Raw genomic sequence first — 19,448 nt, 5'->3', positions numbered from 1 at the left:
AAATTATCACTTGAGGAATTAACAGTTTGCTTGATCTGAGAGGTTGGTAACACTTTGCACACAAACATATTTCGGTACGCAGAAGAGGAGACAGGGCAGTCTAGTGATGCAAAGTCCTTTGACAAGCGTAATCTAATTTTAACCCACAGAACAGCTGGAGCTCACGCAATGTGGAGTTGAGTTTGTGTGTAGTGTAATTGCATTAAGGCCTGATTGTTCCTTCATGAGATAAAATCTTTGCCTGGCTGCACTGAGCGACATTTCATGCATAATCCCGGAAACATGGTCACATATGGCCTAACATCAGTCTGTTCTTGCTGAATCCTTTTCTTACTATGACTACTTTTCTTATTATTCTAATAACTCTGTCTTTTGTCTTTCTGTTTTTCCTCGTTTATCTTATTTTCGTCCAGCCCAAGGAGGGCAGTCGTATCTGGAAGATGCACATGGTGAAGGGCCAGGATGGTTTGGGCGTCCAGATTACAGGCGGCCGTGGCTCCAAACGTTCACCGCACGGCATCATCGTGGCTCATGTGGAGAAAGGTGGCGCCATACAGAGGTAACCCCCGCCTTTCAGGTTTTAAGTGGCAATCATGTGCTGTCGTGACAACTACAGCGGCACTCTTCATCCATATGTAAAGCGTCATGGCTTCTTGAGTGCACGCCTATCGAACTTCAAAGCCATTGTAGGGTCTGTGTTTAAGCTCATTTGAAATTTATACAGATGTTTTACAGCCCTAGTCAACGACTCCGTGCCTATGGTCGGTGAGTCTGTTAAGAAAGATAGGATGCTTGTAGAATTATTAAAATATTGATCTTTTAACTCTGATCGATTGTCGAGTTGAATCTTGCGTAAATTGAGGTTTTTCACCCACGTGACCAAGTCATGTGATGCTGCCATTTTGGACGTCATGGCTCGAATCAGTTTGAATGCGAGGAAGGCGACAAACGAAAAACATAAAAGAAAAAGGAGCGAGATGCCGAAAACACCTTCACTATCCAGCGACGTAGGGCATTTACAGGGCGAGCAGAGGGAGAGGTATTTGCAAAAATTGAGGTTAGCAGGCTTAGAGAACGACGTTTACCTGCTTCCACCAGGATTGTTCACTGACGTACGGAAGTACACGAAGCCCTCGTCTTTACCTGACTTCGGCCCACGTGATCTGTATACCTATGTCGTTAAAAACCCATCGCCATACACAGGTATTGATCTGAAAGCGTATAAGAGTTTGGATGTCTACAAATATTTTGTGTCAGGCTGGGTAACATGCCTACATCAGCGGGTCGTCCCTGGAGCCGGTGGTCGCCATCTTATTACAGCTAAGGTTTGTTCACATTTTCATTTACTTTCGGTCCTCAGGATAAACAAAATGTTATTAAATGTCATTGAAATACCTTCTTAGTCTGTTGAGACATGGCCCGTTATAAATTTGCTGTTACCAGGCAATGACCAAGAACTGTATTATTAGGGTCGGTGTCTGTGTTGTAGCAGTGTACTAGCAGCTAGCTGTTAGCACTAGCTAATGTCAACAACATCGTAGCTAGTATGTTATTGTAGCAATGTTTACGTTCAGTCATTTGGATGACTGTTAAAACCTTTCAGTCTCAAGTTTTTCCTTTACTGGATTTACTAGTTTACTGAGCTAGCGCGCTCGGGCAAGCTGGGAGCTAGCGCACTCCGGCGCCAGAGCGCGCTAGCTCCCAGCCTGCCCGAGCGCGCTAGCTCCCAGCTTGCCCAAGCGTGCTAGCTCAGTAAACTAGTAAATCCAGTAAAGGAAAAACTTGAGACTGAAAGGTTTTAACAGTCATCCAAATGACTGAACGTAAACATTGCTACAGTAACATACTAGCTACTATGATGTTGACATTAGCTAGCTTGACCTTCAAAATGGCGGACACCGGGGCGTCACGTGACCCTGTGACGTCAGGTGAAAAACCTCAATACTGCTGGTTCTGGATTTCAAAACAAGCTTCATCTACTTTGTTAAATGGTGGGGAACTCCCATATTCTTTTCAAACTCAAACCCGACCTCATCTCCTTTTACTCCATAAATAGAATCTCATAAATAATAGTACAGAATGTAGCAACAACCGGATGGTAATGAGCCAAGAATTGATGTTAGATTAAGATCATTTGTTTCAAAACATGCGACTAGACCCCCATAGGTGGTATTATAGGTTACGAGGGAACTGTTTAAGAAGAAAAATATTGCTTTGCGGTTTGTACCTTGGGATTTTTTTTCCCCACACATGCCAGAAAAGTTGAGGCTTTTTGGAGAAAATATAGCTCCAAGTAGGTCCTTCCGAATCTCACCAGTGAGGGTGGGCTGTTTATACAGGACTGCCATGATTTGGTCTCACTGTTTAAGTGGACAAAGATATAAGGAGAATTTGGGCACTGTCAACAATAAAAGAAAACATGTACACGTCATGTCGTAATTAATAATAGTTTACGAATAAGGTGACGTCAAGACTGTCAGTTGTTTGTATTATTCTCGTAAAGACTTGTCGCAGAGCGTTCCAAAATCTTGTCATGCGGCTTTTGCGATCAAGCATGGAAATTAATTTCTTTAAAGCGCCTTATTAGGTTTGAGAATCCATAGATTCGTTAGGGAAAAGGAGACCTTTCTGAATTTTAATAAATATGTGAATGCTTAAATAGATTTTGCTGTTCATTTGAAAAACAGTTTTATAAAAGTTATGGGCACATATGGATCAAAACACATTTCTTGCACCCTTCTGCCCAATTTTTTGCTAAAATGAGGACAAAACTCATCCTAAATCTGTTTTTTTAAAGTGATAAGCATGGATTAATCTGTACATTTGTATGTATTATATATTAGGGAGGAATAAAGCATGACAAGGCATGCTGTTAGTTGAAAATAAGCAACAAGCAGAGCTACTGTTATCACACCGAAGTTGATTTTCCTATAATTAAAAAAGTCTAAGGTCCTTCCCACACCATGTGGCGCATTAAAGGAACAGTCCACCGTATTTCCATAATGAAATATGCTCTTATCTGAATTGAGACGAGCTGCTCCGTACCTCTCCGAGCTTTGCGCGACCTCCCAGTCAGTCAGACGCAGTCAGACGCGCTGTCACTCCTGTTAGCAATGTAGCTAGGCTCAGTATGGCCAACGGTATTTTTTGGGGCTGTAGTTAGATGCGACCAAACTCTTCCGCGTTTTTCCTGTTTACATAGGTTTATATGACCAGTGATATGAAACAAGTTCAGTTACACAAATTGAAACGTAGCGATTTTCTATGCTATGGAAAGTCCGCACTATAATGACAGGCGTACTAACACCTTCTGCGCGCTTCGACAGCGCATTGATATCTGAGCTTCAAGATCTTCACGAGACTTGTACGAGACTTCGAAACGTGAAGTGTCAGCCAGACCACAACTAGGTGCAAAACATGTACTCGGCATCTTGTCACATTTATTCCACCAAATGAACTGTTTTCCAAACGAAATATTGCACAAAAACGAGTTTAAATGACGATTACTGTCCACTTTTTTCAACCTTTCCTGATTGCTATCAAAACAAACAAAACTTCCGGCTTGATTACGTCAGCATTCGAAAGACGGCGCGCGTCTTTTGACAACGTTGGCAGATGTTGGTCGCTTTGATTTCCGCTGTACGCTTTACTTCCGTCCTATGATGTCTCGCACAGGTCTCAGTGAATCTCGTTTACGGCCATTGCTTTGACACATGGACTGATATATTACAGAGTGTATTTCAAACACTCATACCTTGCTATAGCAGCGACAAAACAGCTATCAAAAATGTGTTCCGATATTTAATAAAATGAGAGAAATAGAATTTTGATAATAAAAAAATTGCCTTCGGTTCTCCTTTAAGAAGAGAGTCTCTGATGGGTGTAGATGTGTTTTATTCCTCTTGAACACGATTATAGCATCAAACGCTGGACATCAAACACCATACACCGCACACAGAGCATCGTGAAAACTAAAGAAAACAAAACAAAACTTTGCTCCGTTCAACCAAGCCTGCAAACCTGTACAAGTTACACTACCGTTCCAAAGTTTGGGGTCACTTTGAAATTTCCTTTTTTTTTGAAAGAAAAGCACTGTTCTTTTCAATGAAGATCACTTTAAACTAATCAGAAATCCACTCTATACATTGCTAATGTGGTAAATGACTATTCTAGCTGCAAATGTCTGGTTTTTGGTGCAATATCTCCATAGGTGTATAGAGGCCCATTTCCAGCAACTCTCACTCCAGTGTTCTAATGGTACAATGTGTTTGCTCATTGCCTCAGAAGGCTAATGGATGATTAGAAAACCCTTGTACAATCATGTTAGCACAGCTGAAAACAGTTGAGCTCTTTAGAGAAGCTATAAAACTGACCTTCCTTTGAGCAGATTGAGTTTCTGGAGCATCACATTTGTGGGGTCGATTAAATGCTCAAAACGGCCAGAAAAATGTCTTGACTATATTTTCTATTCATTTTACAAAGTGTGACTTTTCATGGAAAACACAAAATTGTCTGGGTGACCCCAAACGTTTGAACGGTAGTGTAGCCAAACGTGCACCATTAGCCTCTGCGCTCAAAGTCACGTGCTAAACCACAGTTCAACCAACGCACCAAACACAAACAAAACACTCAATAAACAGCACACAAACTTTACATTGTGCATGAATGGCATATCAGGATGGCAAATAGCAAAGCTTTATAACATACTGTACTAGATTTGATTTGATTTTATTTGATTTTATTTAGGTTTTCCACATGTACATTTACAATAAAATACACATTTAATTATTATAAAGACGTAAAAAACCGAGGATGACACAAAAAAGTCTAATAAAATGACTTATTTCCATTGCGGTCCTCAAAAAAAAATTACAAAATGGTGACAATATGATAGAGGACAAAAATTACAAAAAAATGTGTAAATAAACAAAATGTATAAAAATAACATTAATAACATTAATAGTAAATAAATTTAAGAAATGTAACTATCACAAGTTTTATATATCACAAAATATCACAATTATCACAGACTTATTATTACACAGAAATTGAATGACAATTTACAAACATATTAAAAGTACATGGGAGACCTAAAAGTACTAAACCTCTGACGGAGGCACATGGTGAATATAAACACAGCAGCGAGCGTCTGTAGCATAACAAATACAGCTTTCTGGGCTGACAGCTCCACCGGGAACATGAATAATGAGTGACCGCTCTGGCCGCCACTTACAAACACATTTTACACTCGTTGGGAGCGCTGCTTTTAGCCAGTTCCTATATATAACCTATATATAAAATTAGTTGCATTGAATGTTGTTCATAGAATAACCACAAGACAAGCTAGTTCTTTTTATCACTTGTGTTATAGAAGCTATAAACAGCCTTTCTCTCAACAGCCTCTCTTTGTTCTGTATCTTGAAGAAGTTCAACAGCGCTGCAGCATAATAATGGGTTAATATATGTAATATTTGCGTCTGTTAAAGGGATGGACGACTGAAGGCAGGTGATGAGCTGCTGATGATCAACGGTCAGTCCTTGGTTGGCCTCTCACATCAGGAGGCCGTGGCTGTCCTTCGTTCCACTGCAGGCCTCGTGCAGCTGGTGGTGGCTTCCAGGGTACTTTTAATAAGCAAATCTCCACACTGAGCCTCAGTTCAGACAAAATAAGAGTCATCTAGCTTTTATGCACTTGTTATTTTAGAAATTGTAACTTTAAAGGAACAGTCCACCGTACTTCCATAATGAAATATGCTCTTATCTGAATTGAGACGAGCTGCTCCGTACCTCTCCGAGCTTTGCGCGACCTCCCAGTCAGTCAGACGCAGTCAGACGCGCTGTCACTCCTGTTAGCAATGTAGCTAGGCTCAGTATGGCCAACGGTATTTTTTGGGGCTGTAGTTAGATGCGACCAAACTCTTCTGCGTTTTTCCTGTTTACATAGGTTTATATGAGCAGTGACATGAAACAAGTTCAGTTACACAAATTGAAACGTAGCGATTTTCTATGCTATGGAAAGTCCGCACTATAATGACAGGCGTACTAACACCTTCTGCGCGCTTCGGCAGCGCATTGATATCTGAGCTCCGTATCAGTGCGCTGTCGAAGCGCGCAGAAGGTGTTAGTACGCCTGTCATTATAGTGCGGACTTTCCATAGCATAGAAAATCGCTACGTTTCAATTTGTGTAACTGAACTTGTTTCATATCACTGGTCATATAAACCTATGTAAACAGGAAAAATGCGGAAGAGTTTGGTTGCGGGCGGCACGGTGGTGTAGTGGTTAGCGCTGTCACCTCACAGCAAGAAGGTCCTGGGTTCGAGCCCCGGGGCCGGCGAGGGCCTTTCTGTGCGGAGTTTGCATGTTCTCCCCGTGTCCGCGTGGGTTTCCTCCGGGTGCTCCGGTTTCCCCCACAGTCCAAAGACATGCAGGTTAGGTTAACTGGTGACTCTAAATTGACCGTAGGTGTGAATGTGAGTGTGAATGGTTGTCTGTGTCAGCCCTGTGATGACCTGGCGACTTGTCCAGGGTGTACCCCGCCTTTCGCCCGTAGTCAGCTGGGATAGGCTCCAGCTTGCCTGCGACCCTGTAGAAGGATAAAGCGGCTAGAGATAATGAGATGAGATGAGATGAGTTTGGTTGCATCTAACTACAGCCCCAAAAAATAACCTTGGCCATACTGAGTCTAGCTACATTGCTAACAGGAGTGACAGCGCGTCTGACTGCGTCTGACTGACTGGGAGGTCGCGCAAAGCTCGGAGAGGTACGGAGCAGCTCGTCTCAATTCAGGTAAGAGCATATTTCATTATGGAAATACGGTGGACTGTTCCTTTAAAATGTCATTTTTAAGCCCCAGGCTGAAGCCTCTGGGGGGAAAAAAAAATTGAACCTCAGTGTGCTTGGCTATAGAGATCTTGCAGTCACGTGACCGGACAGTTAACAGCCACCATCTTGTCGGTAAAAAACACAGCTGAATACTGCTGCACTCATGTACAGAATGGATCAATTTCAACCGACGGACTACACGGCTCATTTTTCTAATGAACAGATAACTAGATATATGTCTAAAATAAACGACCTACAGATTAGTGACCCTTATGGCTTGCCGGACGTAGTTTTCACGACTGTGTCAGTGGATTTTGAACTGCCAGTGGAATACCCAGACATGTATAATTACCTCATTAACTTTCCCTCGCTGTTCAGTGGTGAAGCACTGTGTGCTTATAAATCTCTGCACAGTTATCTTTACAGAAATTCAGGATTTGTCAGCGACTCAGATGTGGCATCTTGTAAACAAGAAAATAACAATCCTCATTGGACGGGTAAGTCACTTAAGTATTACTAGTACTGCACTGACCAGCCGATTATAGAATAGAATAAGGTAATTCCAGCTGTAATTCCAAATCGTCCTTCTTGTTTACATGGATCTGGCGTTGGAGAAGTAGAGGATTAGCAGTGGAGATTTGAGTGGCTGTTTTCTGAGCTTAGTCAACAGGCCGGCTCTGCCTGCAGCCTCGCTTTTGCTTCCGCTCCCGACGCCGCCTCCTTCGCTTTGCTTCCGATAACAATCCACGGAGACCCCGCTGGTCTCGCTATCTCGTCCGGAATGTTGTGCATGCGATGGAAATCGCTACAAACCGTCATTTTCTGCTGGAAACCAATGTCCAGTAAGTCCATACGGTTGTAGTGGATATTGAAGTCCGATACAGACGAACAACACGCAAAAATACACACAATAAACATAAAAAACGTGCACAGGTAGGGAGAGCTTGTAGCCGCAGCCGTTGTAGTAGAATTGTATATAGTAGGGTTTTCCAGAAGATAAGGTAGAAGCAGAAGTAGAAGGCGGAAATATGGCGTTTGACCGACAAGATGGCGTCCGTCACAATCTGGATCGGCTGTGACGTCACATGCAAGATCTCTATAGGGGATAAAGTTAAATATAAACCTAGAGTGTTCACTCTGCGTCTTTTTTTTTCTTTTTTGTCCTTTCTAATGGCTCTGTTTGCCTCAGGATGAGTCTGAAGTGGACTTTCACAAATACCCATCAAGCAGCCTGCCTGATCTTGTGAGCACATGCTCAGCTCAGGATGCTCCACCTTCCCCTGGGGATGGGAAAGAGAACATGGAGCCGGATGTGGAGGACGTGAGGGCCAGCAGCCTCTCACTGCCCACCCAGGACTCAGTACGTACGCCAGACGCCTATCAGCATCACTATCTGTGTCTTTCATCTCATGCAGCCTCCTTTAACTCCCTGTCTGATTGCCAAACCATGCTTTGTTGTGTATTTCCTACTGTGCCTACAAATTCTCCAAAATTCAACACTTTTAACTCCTCTCACAGATTCATTAACTTCCTTCAGTATTCTTTAGCATGTGACATTTCAGAATCGGCCAGTGCTGTATCAGAAATAATTCATTTTCTTTGAGTAAGCAGAAGCACATTACCTGAGTGCTGTCAGACACTGTTAATGTTTACTCGAGTCTCAGCTAAGCATAATTTTAGTCCTACAATAACACAGTTCGTACTGGGCAATCATTGCATTGAAACAATGCAAAGGTCAGCGTGGTGGAGTTAAATATTCAGCCACTTTATAGAATGTCAGCATTTGCAGTCCACCCCCACATCACCACCACCGATTTCCAGCAGCTCCTCTCTGTTCGTTCCCACTCGCGAGATGAGAAAATTAAAATGTGTGCAGCCATTAAATTAAATTAAATTAAATTACATTACATTAGCATTCATGAGCCTGATGCTTTCAGGCTTCAGAAACAGTTCTTTGCTTACATCATAGTTTATATCCGAGTACTTCTGATATCTGAGATAGCCGTGAGAGTGTTGTGTCAGGACTCGTGATCTCATGATAAGATTTCACATTAACGTACTGTACATCAGAGCTGCACTTCTTAGATCTGATTTAAATTGCCTAGCTTCGGATTTGCAGCATTCATTTAACAACACTGAACAGAATGTTCTTCAAGGTGAAGAACATTTCGTTTTTATCCCCAGCTTGCCGAAAGGCCCGAAACGGGATTATGCCGTGGCGATTTTCGTCCATCCGTCCCTCCCCAGGGAAGGGAGCTCAGCTTCTGAAATCATCTCCTCTTACAATTTGTGGAGGAATTTCACCAAACTTGGCAAAAGACTTTGTTATATTAGAGTTCTGCCTTTGATTATTAACAAACTTGTACTTTGGCAATTTCATCAAGGTGTGCTTGCTTTCTGAAATCAACTTCCGTCACAATTTTTATTATCCCCCGCTGGCCGAAAGGACCGAAGAGGGATTATGTCATGGCGATGTCCGTCCGTCTGTCCGTCCCAGGAAGGGTGCTCACCTTCTGAAATCAACTCCTCTCACAATTTCTGGAGGAATTTCACAAAACTTGGCAGGATTCTTTGTTATATGTCGGTAATACGCATATTGTAATTTCGTTAAATTGGGCCACATTTTGCCAGAGTTACAGCCCTTGATTAACAAAATTATAATTTGACAATTTCACAAGTGTGTTTTCCTTCTGAAATCAACTCCTCTCACAATTTCTGGAGGAATTTCACCAAACTTGGCAAAAGGCTTTGTTATATGACAGTTATACGCATTTTGAAATTTCGTTTAATTTGGGCAAATTTTACCAGTTATACCCTTGATTATTAACAAACTTGTACTTGGCCAATTTCATCAAGGTGTGCTTGCTTTCTGAAATCAACTTCCGTCACAATTTTTATTATCCCCCGCTGGCCGAAAGGACCGAAGGGGGATTGTGTCATGGCGATGTCCATCCGTCTGTCCGTCCCAGGAAGGGTGCTCACCTTCTGAAATCAACTCCTCTCACAATTTCTGGAGGAATTTCACGAAACTTGGCAGGATTCTTTGTTATATGTCGGTAATACGCATATTGTAATTTCATTAAATTGGGTCACATTTTACCAGAGTTACAGCCCTTGATTAACAAAATTATAATTTGACAATTTCACGAGTGTGTTTTCCTTCTGAAATCAACTCCTCTCACAATTTCTGGAGGAATTTCACAAAACTTGGCAGGATTCTTTGTTATATGTCGGTAATACGCATATTGTAATTTCATTAAATTGGGTCACATTTTACAGAGTTACAGCCCTTGATTAACAAAATTATAATTTGACAATTTCACGAGTGTGTTTTCCTTCTGAAATCAACTCTTCTCACAATTTCTGGAGGAATTTCACCAAACTTGGCAAAAGGCTTTGTTATATGACAGTTATACGCGTTTTGAAATTTCGTTTAATTTGGGCAAATTTTACCAGTTATACCCTTGATTATTAACAAACTTGAAACTGCCAAAGTACATCAAGGCTTGCTTTCTGAAATCAACTTCCCTCACAATTTTTATTATCCCCTGCTGGCTGAAAGGGGATTATGTCGTGGCGATGTCTGTCCCAGGAAGGGTACTCACCTTCTGAAATCAACTCCTCTCACAATTTTTGGAGGAATTTCACGAAACTTGACCGAATTCTTTGTTATATGTCGGTAATACGCATATTGTAATTTTGTTCAATTCAGTCGCATTTAACCAGAGTTATGTCACAGTTGCGAGCGGGGGATATTGTGCTCTCAGAGCACTCTTGTTTAAAGACTGTTTTCCAACCGTGTTAATGAAACTGTAGTTATGACTACTGGAAGACAGATTGTCTGTCTTCTCTTATGTAACTTGTAACCATGTCAAAGAGTCCCATATACGTTTTTTGTACGTATGTTGGGGAGTACCTGTTAGAGAGCACACTCTGTCTAGGCTGTCGGCATGGTGGTCAGTTCCTTTCCTCGCCGCCTTTAACTTCCCCAGTGTTTCCACCAGGTCCCCATTCACTGGAGGCGAGCCCCAGATCACCGTCCGAGGCGAGGCTCGAACCGGGGACCGTTCGCTTAGTGGTCTAGCGCTCTAACCACTTGGCCACTTCGCCTCTGTAACCATGTGATGAGTCCCAATGAAGTGTACTTGTAGCCAGTAAATTGCACTATTTAATATGCATGTGTGTTTCCATTGCTCTGATGATGGTTGTTAACTGAAACATTTGAAGTGCACTACACTGGCACTTTGTTTCACTATCCATTAAAATTTTTTGGACCAGTGTGAAAGGTTTCCAAACTTTTGGATGAAATCATTTTCTCTACTTATGCTCACAGACATTGTTCTTTCTGTGGACTATATTTTAAGGCATGATCCATTGTGTACTTTTACACTTATATTTAAATTTTCAGCACTTGACAGATGCCCTTATGCCAAAACTTACAAAAATGCTTTGTGGTCTCCATTGAGGAAAAAAAAAACCCAAAACATTGCCTCAGTAGGACAAATTGGCCAGAATCTAAGGATACTTTCACATATGCAATATTAAGTCCATTTGAATTGAACCCTGGTGCAGTTTTACTCTGTATATTTAACAGTTATTCCACGAAATCGAGTCGTACATGAGCTGATAGCTGACGAAGCACGTCGCACCGAGTTGGCTATAAGCCATGTGTGATGAGATTGAGCGGAATAACTGTTTTATTCTATCCACATTCACTGGATTTTGAGAAACAGAGCATTTTTAGTTTTAATTTTTGCAAATTCGATAAATAAAAACTTTATACAAAACATCAGACATAATCATTTCTGCTTGCAATGTCAACAAACCAGCGAAATGACAGTAGCAGTTTGTGAAAAATACAATAATAATTATTATTGAAAAATAAGAAAGATACGTTCTTACCATGAAATACTTTTATTCCATATTTTGTTGCTTTTTTATTTTTGGGGATTTTCTTCTTCTTTAGACTTTTTTAATGGTTGGCAAACCAACTTAAAGGTGTATTACCGCCACCTACTGGGCTGGAGTGTGGAACAGGAGAAATTGGGGGGGGGACGACTATATTCTTTTAGCTATTTCTGTTTCTTTTGAATACTTGAGAACAAATTTTGGGAGTTTTGTTTTCGAGTAGAGTTTTTATTTTGTCCTCGATTAGTTTAGCAACACACTCCGCCATTTTGTTTTTCTCTACTCACAGTATATGAGCTGATATCCTAGTAGTAGAGTAGCCAATCAGAGTGCGTGATTGCTCATATCCAGTGAATGTGGATAGAATAAATAAATATATATTTACACACACACACAAAGTACCAGTCAAAAGTTTATACACCCCGACTCATTCATAGGTTTTTCTGTATTTTGACTATTTTGTCCACTGTAGAACGATGCTGAAGAAACCAAAACTATGAAATAACAAATGGAACATATCTGGAATTATGTGGTAAACAAAAAAGTGTTAAAACGTGTCATATTTTAGATTCTTAAAAGTAGCCACAGTTTACCTTGATGACGCTTTGTACACTATTGGCATTATCTTAACCGGCTTCATGAGGTAGTCACCTGGAATACTTTTCAATTAACAGATCTCATCTCATCTCATTATCTGTAGCTGCTTTATCCTGTCCTACAGGGTCGCAGGCAAGCTGGAGCCTATCCCAGCTGACTGCGGGCGAAAGGCGGGGTACACCCTGGACAAGTCGCCAGGTCATCACAGGGCTGACACATAGACACATACCCCTTTTCCACCAAATCAGTTCCAGGGCTGGTTTGGAGCCAGTGCTGGTGCTGGTTCACAACTCGTTCAACTTGCGAGCCAGCTGAGAACCAGTTTGCTTTTCCATCGCTCGCGGAGCTACGTCATTACGTCGCTGTATACGTCAGTTAAGTCGCTGTTTACGTCATTACATCGCTGTATACGTCAGTTACGTCGCTACATTTGCATAAACCTTGGCGCGAATATCGAAGCAAAAACAACACGGAAGCAGCAGCAGCAGCAACAACAACAACAACAACAATAATGGATGACTTTGCGTTTGTACAGCTGCTGCTTCTCGTCGCTTAAAAATGGCAATCTTTCGCGGTCTTGCTATTGTTGTTGGTCTTAACAACTCCGCCCCCCCCGCTGACGTAAGCGGTTCTTTCCTCTGGCCTAGCAGTTGGTGCTAGCCTGGAACCGGTTTTTCTGGCCCCAGAGCCAGTTCTTTGTCAGTGGAAACAGAAAACCCGGTTCCAAACTAAGCACTGGCCCCGAACCAGCCCTGGTGGAAAAGGGGCAACAGACAACCATTCACACACCTTCACATTCTCACCTACGGTCAATTTAGAGTCACCAGTTAACCTAACCTGCATGTCTTTGGACTGTGAGGGAAACCGGAGCACCCGGAGGAAACCCACGCGGACACGGGGAGAACATGCAAACTCCACACAGAAAGGCCCTCGCCGGCCCCGGGGCTCGAACCCAGGACCTTCTTGCTATGAGGCGACAGTGCTAACCACTACACCACCATGCCGCCCCGATTAACAGATGCCTCGTCAAAAGTTAATTCGTGCAATTTCTTGCCTTCTTAATGTTTTTGAGATCAAATAGTAAATAGTAAATAATAAAAATACAGTAAATAGCCCTGTTCCACAACTGTAGTAATCCATCTTATGTCAAGAACCCCTCAAGTAAGCAAACAGAAACGATTACTTTAAGACATGAACTGTCTTTTAATTAATAAAAATAAAGAAAAACCAATGAATTAGAAGTTGTGTCCAAAATTTTGACTGTGTGTGTGTGTATATATTTAAAATGCGCAGTATATTTGCCCGTCACCACAGGATTGATTCATAGAGTTGACAATACTTTGTTATTTTCAGTTCATGGCTACCTTGGGAAGTCACTTCCTTGGTATTCTTTTATTACTTTGCATGTAAGCTCTGTTAGCACAAGAATGATGACCTGAAAAGCCACGATGACTTAGACAGCTGAGATAGCCGAGATAACTTCAACCACCACTGCACTGCACTTTCGTAATGAACTAATTTATGATGTCTATCCATTTACACCTCTGCAAATTCCTGGGATATTGTTAAAGACAAGGTCTATACCTATAATCATTGCATGATGATCCTAAACACCAGCCACGTGTACCGACCTTTTCACACACGCTATTATCCTCCATGGCCTTTGTAAGGAAAGTCTGAACACTTGCCATCATGTGAGCTGACAAGTGGTTGGGTGTGTGTTTTTCAGCCAACAGTCACTTATCAGGTTTTTTTGTAACTGTTCAAAGTGAAAGAGGGAGGGGAGGAAAGCACAGGAGAGCAACAGAAAAGAGACAACTGGGAGAGGCACACAGCTGTGACCGTCAAATTATGTGTTGTGATGTGTGGAGCGCACTGTTTTGAGGAAGCCCATGGGTTCATATGTGATGGAATTAGCAGTACAGTGTTGATTCATGCAGGAGACAGATGTGCATTTTCAACAAATACAAACTCCCTGGGTGTTTCTCAGTGTCAAGGAAGGATCCTTAACCTGTACATTTCAAGGATGCCACATTATCAAATCCTGTTGAAGGCCTGTTCTGATGACTGGGGTCCTTTGAATTCTACCAAGGCCCTTCATTCAGAGAATTTTCATGGATGCTTGTGTGCAGGGCTTAATTTGAGCCGGAACACGACGGAACAAGATCCGGAACCTCCGTCGTCGGATCCGGCAGCTATTTTCATTTCATTCGGTGTTCCGGCAGCTATTTAAATGGATCAGATCACCTCCGTGACCATCACAAAGGGGAAAAAAAATCTCATCTCATCATCTCTAGCCGCTTTATCCTTCTACAGGGTCGCAGGCAAGCTGGAGCCTATCCCAGCTGACTACGGGCGAAAGGCGGGGTACACCCTGGACAAGTCGCCAGGTCATCACAGGGCTGACACATAGACACAGACAACCATTCACACTCACATTCACACCTACGGTCAATTTAGAGTCACCAGTTAACCTAACCTGCATGTCTTTGGACTGTGGGGGAAACCGGAGCACCCGGAGGAAACCCACGCGGACACGGGGAGAACATGCAAACTCCACACAGAAAGGCCCTCGCCGGCCCCGGGGCTCGAACCCAGGACCTTCTTGCTGTGAGGCGACAGCGCTAACCACTACACCACCGTGCCGCCCTGGAAAAAAAAATCAAACAATAAATTAAATAAATAAGTAAATAAAAATGTGTTTAGTGTTCGGTTTTGATTTTGATATCTGTTGTTGGTTTCTCTCCTATGACATCCACAAAATCTATGCGAAAGGGAAAGGGGGGGGGGACATGGGGTGTATACTTCCGCTCAATAGAACACCGGGTTTTTTGTTACCGTTAGCTTGCGCTGTGGAAAAAATGGCAAAAAAACAAGAAAGCTTACTAAAATTTTTCAAAGTCCCAGGACAGCCGGATCCTAAACGACATAAAATGGACGACGTGGGACACAGTGACACTGCACCAGCACCTGCTGCAAGTGTACCAGTCCGCAGGAAAAAGTCAAAAGTTTTGACAAAGAACATGGCGAAAAGGGAAAAAAGGTGACTGGTAGGCTACCGTACATTTCAACAGGAATGGACAGAGGAATTCGCCTTTGTGGGGTGAGAGGGTTCTGCTTTGTGTCCAATAGGCCTATACAATGACAAGATTGCATCGATGAAACAATGAAATAAAGCGGCACTTCGAAACACGCCAAGCTACGTTTGCGTCAAAATATTCAGCGGGGGACAGGAGGAAGACGGCACATCAAGAGCCTCTTCATTATGAAAAAGAATATATTACACTCACATTGTTGGTCATACGTAAAAATGCATTTTAGTTGTATTCAGCGTCACTTTTTATATATGGCTCTCACAAAAATGTATTTGAAAATATGTGGCTTTCATGGCTCTCTCAGCCAAAAAGGTTCCCGAGCCCTGCCTTAAAGTGCCATTCCACCATTGGATGTATTCTTTGGCATAACATACAATATATTTTATGACAATATGACTAGACAGAGAAATCTTTTAGCTTCAAAATGATATATCAAACATTTTTTGACAACGACAAGTATATTAATTTTGCGACCAAAGTCACCTACCCTTTTAATTTCCGCGCGGTAGTGAAACGTGATGTCATCGGCAGGTTCCCCTTCTTGTGTACCACGTGTCGGTTTATTTTTAGACCAGGAAACCCCCAAAGTGAGAGAGTCATTTCTCCTCGTATATGGGGGCCAAAAAAATTGCGAAAAATTTTGAGTTAATCTTTCAGTTAGCTAGATTTATTGGTATTAGCTAGATTTATTGGTATTATTTTTATCGCGTTCTATCCGCCATTGCTGATAATATGTGCCACATCACACGTCACGTGGTACACAAGAAGGGGAACCTGCCGATGACATCACGCGCGGAAATGAAAAGGGTAGGTGACTTTGGTCGCAAAATTAATATACTTGTCGTTGTCAAAAAATTATGTTTGATATATCATTTTGAAGCTAAAAGATTTCTCTATCTAGTGATACCATTTATATATGTTGTCAAAATATATTGCATTTTATGCCAAAGAATACATCCAATGGTGGAATGGCACTTTAACGTATGTGTGGAGAGCGAGAGAGAACTTGAGTGCCTGCTTGGAGAACATTCTGAGCGTTGTCCGTTGTTGTCCAGGATTTGATAACTGTTGCTGTTGCAATACATGTCATGCAATAGGCGTGTGTGCGTAAAGTTATAGTAAACCGCCCCCTGCCTTTTTTTTTTGAGTCGCCGGACCCACCCACCTCCTGCGTTCCGGCCCGGGACCTCCCACTTCACAAATTAAGCACTGCTTGTGTGTATCCTCGGCGTTCTTAAAGCACCCACAATCCTATGCACACAGACAAAGTGTTACCTTTTCAGTCACCTACACCTGCACACTCGGTACATCGTTCCAGTATGTGTTCTCTGAATGTTAGGAAGGAGTCTTGCTACCTGTCCGACCAAGGAAGCATTCTTCACTTTGAGAAATGCCCCAATTGCCCTAATCCAGTGTTTCTCATTCCTACTCCTGTAGGTCGAGCCCCCGTCCTGCATATCTTTTATTTATTCTATCCACATTCACTGGATATGAGCAATCGTGCTCTCTGATTGGTTACTCTACTACTAGGCTATCAGCTCATATACCATGAGTAGAGAAAAACAAAATGGTGGCGCGTGGTGCTGAACCAACCGAGGATGAAATAAAAACCCTGCTCGAAAACAACCCCCCCCCTTAAAATTATCAAGTATTTAAAAGAAACAGAAATAGCTGAGGGCGGCACGGTGGTGTAGTGGTTAGCGCTGTCGCCTCACAGCAAGAAGGTCCTGGGTTCGAGCCCCGGGGCTGGCGAGGGCCTTTCTGTGTGGAGTTTGCATGTTCTCCCTGTGTCCGCGTGGGTTTTCTCCGGGTGCTCCGGTTTCCCCCACAGTCCAAAGACATGCAGGTTAGGTTAACTGGTGACTCTAAATTGAGCGTAGGTGTGAATGTGAGTGTGAATGGTTGTCTGTGTCTATGTGTCAGCCCTGTGATGACCTGGTGACTTGTCCAGGGTGTACCCCGCCTTTCGCCCATAGTCAGCTGGGATAGGCTCCAGCTTGCCTGCTGGATAAAGCGGCTAGAGATAATGAGATGAGATGAGAAATAGCTGAAAGAATATAATTTGTTTTTCCCTATTGTCGCCTGTTCCACACTCCAGCCCAGTCGGTGGCAGTAATGCACCTTTACGTTGGTTTACCAACCAACAAAAAAACCCTGAAGAAGAAGAAAACCCCTCCAACAAAATATGGAATAAAAATATTTGATGGGAAGAACATAACTTTTTTTTTCAAGAATTATTCAAGTCAAAGTCCCTTCCACACCAGGGTCTGGTCTTCCCAGGCAGTCTCCTGTCCCAGTACTAACCAGATCTTTGAGGCACATGGGTGCAGCGCCAATCTCCGTTTCTATAGCCCTCAGTCTCTCGCTTATACAGCTAGGGTTACAGTGGGGGGCTAGTCCTCTGGTAACCGCGACAGTTTGACTTCCCTACTCACATCTGTATTGCAGCATGCCTTGCCAGATGCCAGTAGGTCCCATTTTTATGACGGTCTTTGGCATGACCCGACCACGTGTAGAACTCGCGATCTCCCGGTCGAGAAGTGGACATACTAACCACTAGGCCAACTCGCGGTCTTCAAGAATTATTATTATTATCACATTTTTCACAAATTGCGACTGTCATTTCACCGGTTTGTTTACATTCTAAGCAGAAATTATTTTGTCGGACGTTTTGTGTAAAGTTTTAATTATCAAATTTGCAAAAAAAAATGCCCTGCTTCTCAAAATCCAGTGAATGTGGATAGAATAAAACAGCTATTCCGTTCAATCTCGTCATATATGGCTTATAGCCATGTACCGTACAGTATAACGAGATTGAATGGAATAACTGTTTTATTGTGAAAACTGTGATAACTGGAGAAACTGTGTCTCACCTTTCTGTTTCCGGTGGAGAGTACGTCATGCGCATTCTGGCTGCCGCTTCTCAGCGGAGCTTTTTGTTTTATCTTTTTAAAAAAAATTGTATTAATTAGTTTTTTATCATCATTCTAAATTTTTTTTTTGTCTGTGTAGTTTGATGTTTGTTTTTGTCTGAGTGTTTTGTCCGCCGGTTGTGGTGTCGCTCCGGACCCAGTTTTGGGCGTTGGTTCCCTCCAGGCCTTGGTTCGCCGTGAGTGATGCCTGTGCTCCTCACTATGGACTGCAGTGAGCTCGTCGCTCATTTTAACATCGTGGTTGTCCAGCGCTCTATGCAGCAGTCCTTTAGTGCTTGCCGTGATGTTCCGAGCGATGTGCTGGCGGTGTGGGACTTGTTTTCGTGCGCCTTTTGGTGGGACTGTGGCTGCTACACCACTGGAATGACATCCTGACCTCTATTTAGTGGACTTGTTGTTTTTTTTTCCTCTCTCTATAATTGTAAAGCGACCTTGGGTTTTGAGAAAGGCGCTATATAAATTGAACTTCTCATCTCATTAGCTGCTTTATCCTGTTCGACAGGGTCGCAGGCAAGCTGGAGCCTATCCCAGCTGACTATGGGCGAAAGGCGGGGTACACCCTGGACAAGTCGCCAGGTCATCACAGGGCTGACACATAGACACAGACAACCATTCACACTCACATTCACACCTACGGTCAATTTAGAGCAGGGGTGGGCAATTATTTTTTCCATGGGGCCACATGAGAAACAGAAAATTTTGTGGCGGGCCGGACCAAAAGGCTGAACTAAATTCTGCATAATATTAATTGTATTTCTTTATATAAAGCAGTAAATAACATTGTTTTTACAAGCTGCTAAGACTGGTAAGAGTCTGGAAAAAACGAGGTTGCCTTACAAAAAATGTCATTTATTCAATCAAATTTCCCAAAACAATGGTTAACAAAATGTGAACGTTTGTACCTTTTTTTCAGTCACATTCAGCCCAAAACACAATAAAGACATCACAATATTGTCTTTCTACTCCAAATATCAAGCAAGATACATCATATTATAATAATGATGCCCACATTTGTAGTCTAATCACCTCATTTGGTGCTTTTCGCCGGAGATCGGCTCCGGCGCCTGCTGGTGACATCACACGATGTGAT

General features: G+C 42.5%; 1 protein-coding gene across 2 annotated transcripts in view; it reads left to right on the top strand.

Moving 5' to 3' along the window:
* Positions 1-19,448, top strand: part of pdzd2 (PDZ domain containing 2) — a 268,490-nt gene that overhangs the window by 182,111 nt on the left and 66,931 nt on the right. For both annotated transcript variants that reach the window (XM_060907275.1, XM_060907276.1), the window contains 3 exons: positions 414-559; positions 5,487-5,619; positions 8,015-8,185. In XM_060907275.1, coding sequence (XP_060763258.1) covers positions 414-559; positions 5,487-5,619; positions 8,015-8,185 — 450 coding nt within the window. The remainder of the gene's footprint in view (positions 1-413; positions 560-5,486; positions 5,620-8,014; positions 8,186-19,448) is intronic.

Source organism: Neoarius graeffei, chromosome 24 (assembly GCF_027579695.1).
Source record: "Neoarius graeffei isolate fNeoGra1 chromosome 24, fNeoGra1.pri, whole genome shotgun sequence".
NCBI classification, from domain to species: domain Eukaryota; kingdom Metazoa; phylum Chordata; class Actinopteri; order Siluriformes; family Ariidae; genus Neoarius; species Neoarius graeffei.
The sequence above is the reverse complement of the archived record's forward strand: the minus strand, read 5'-3'. Positions and strand labels throughout refer to the sequence as shown.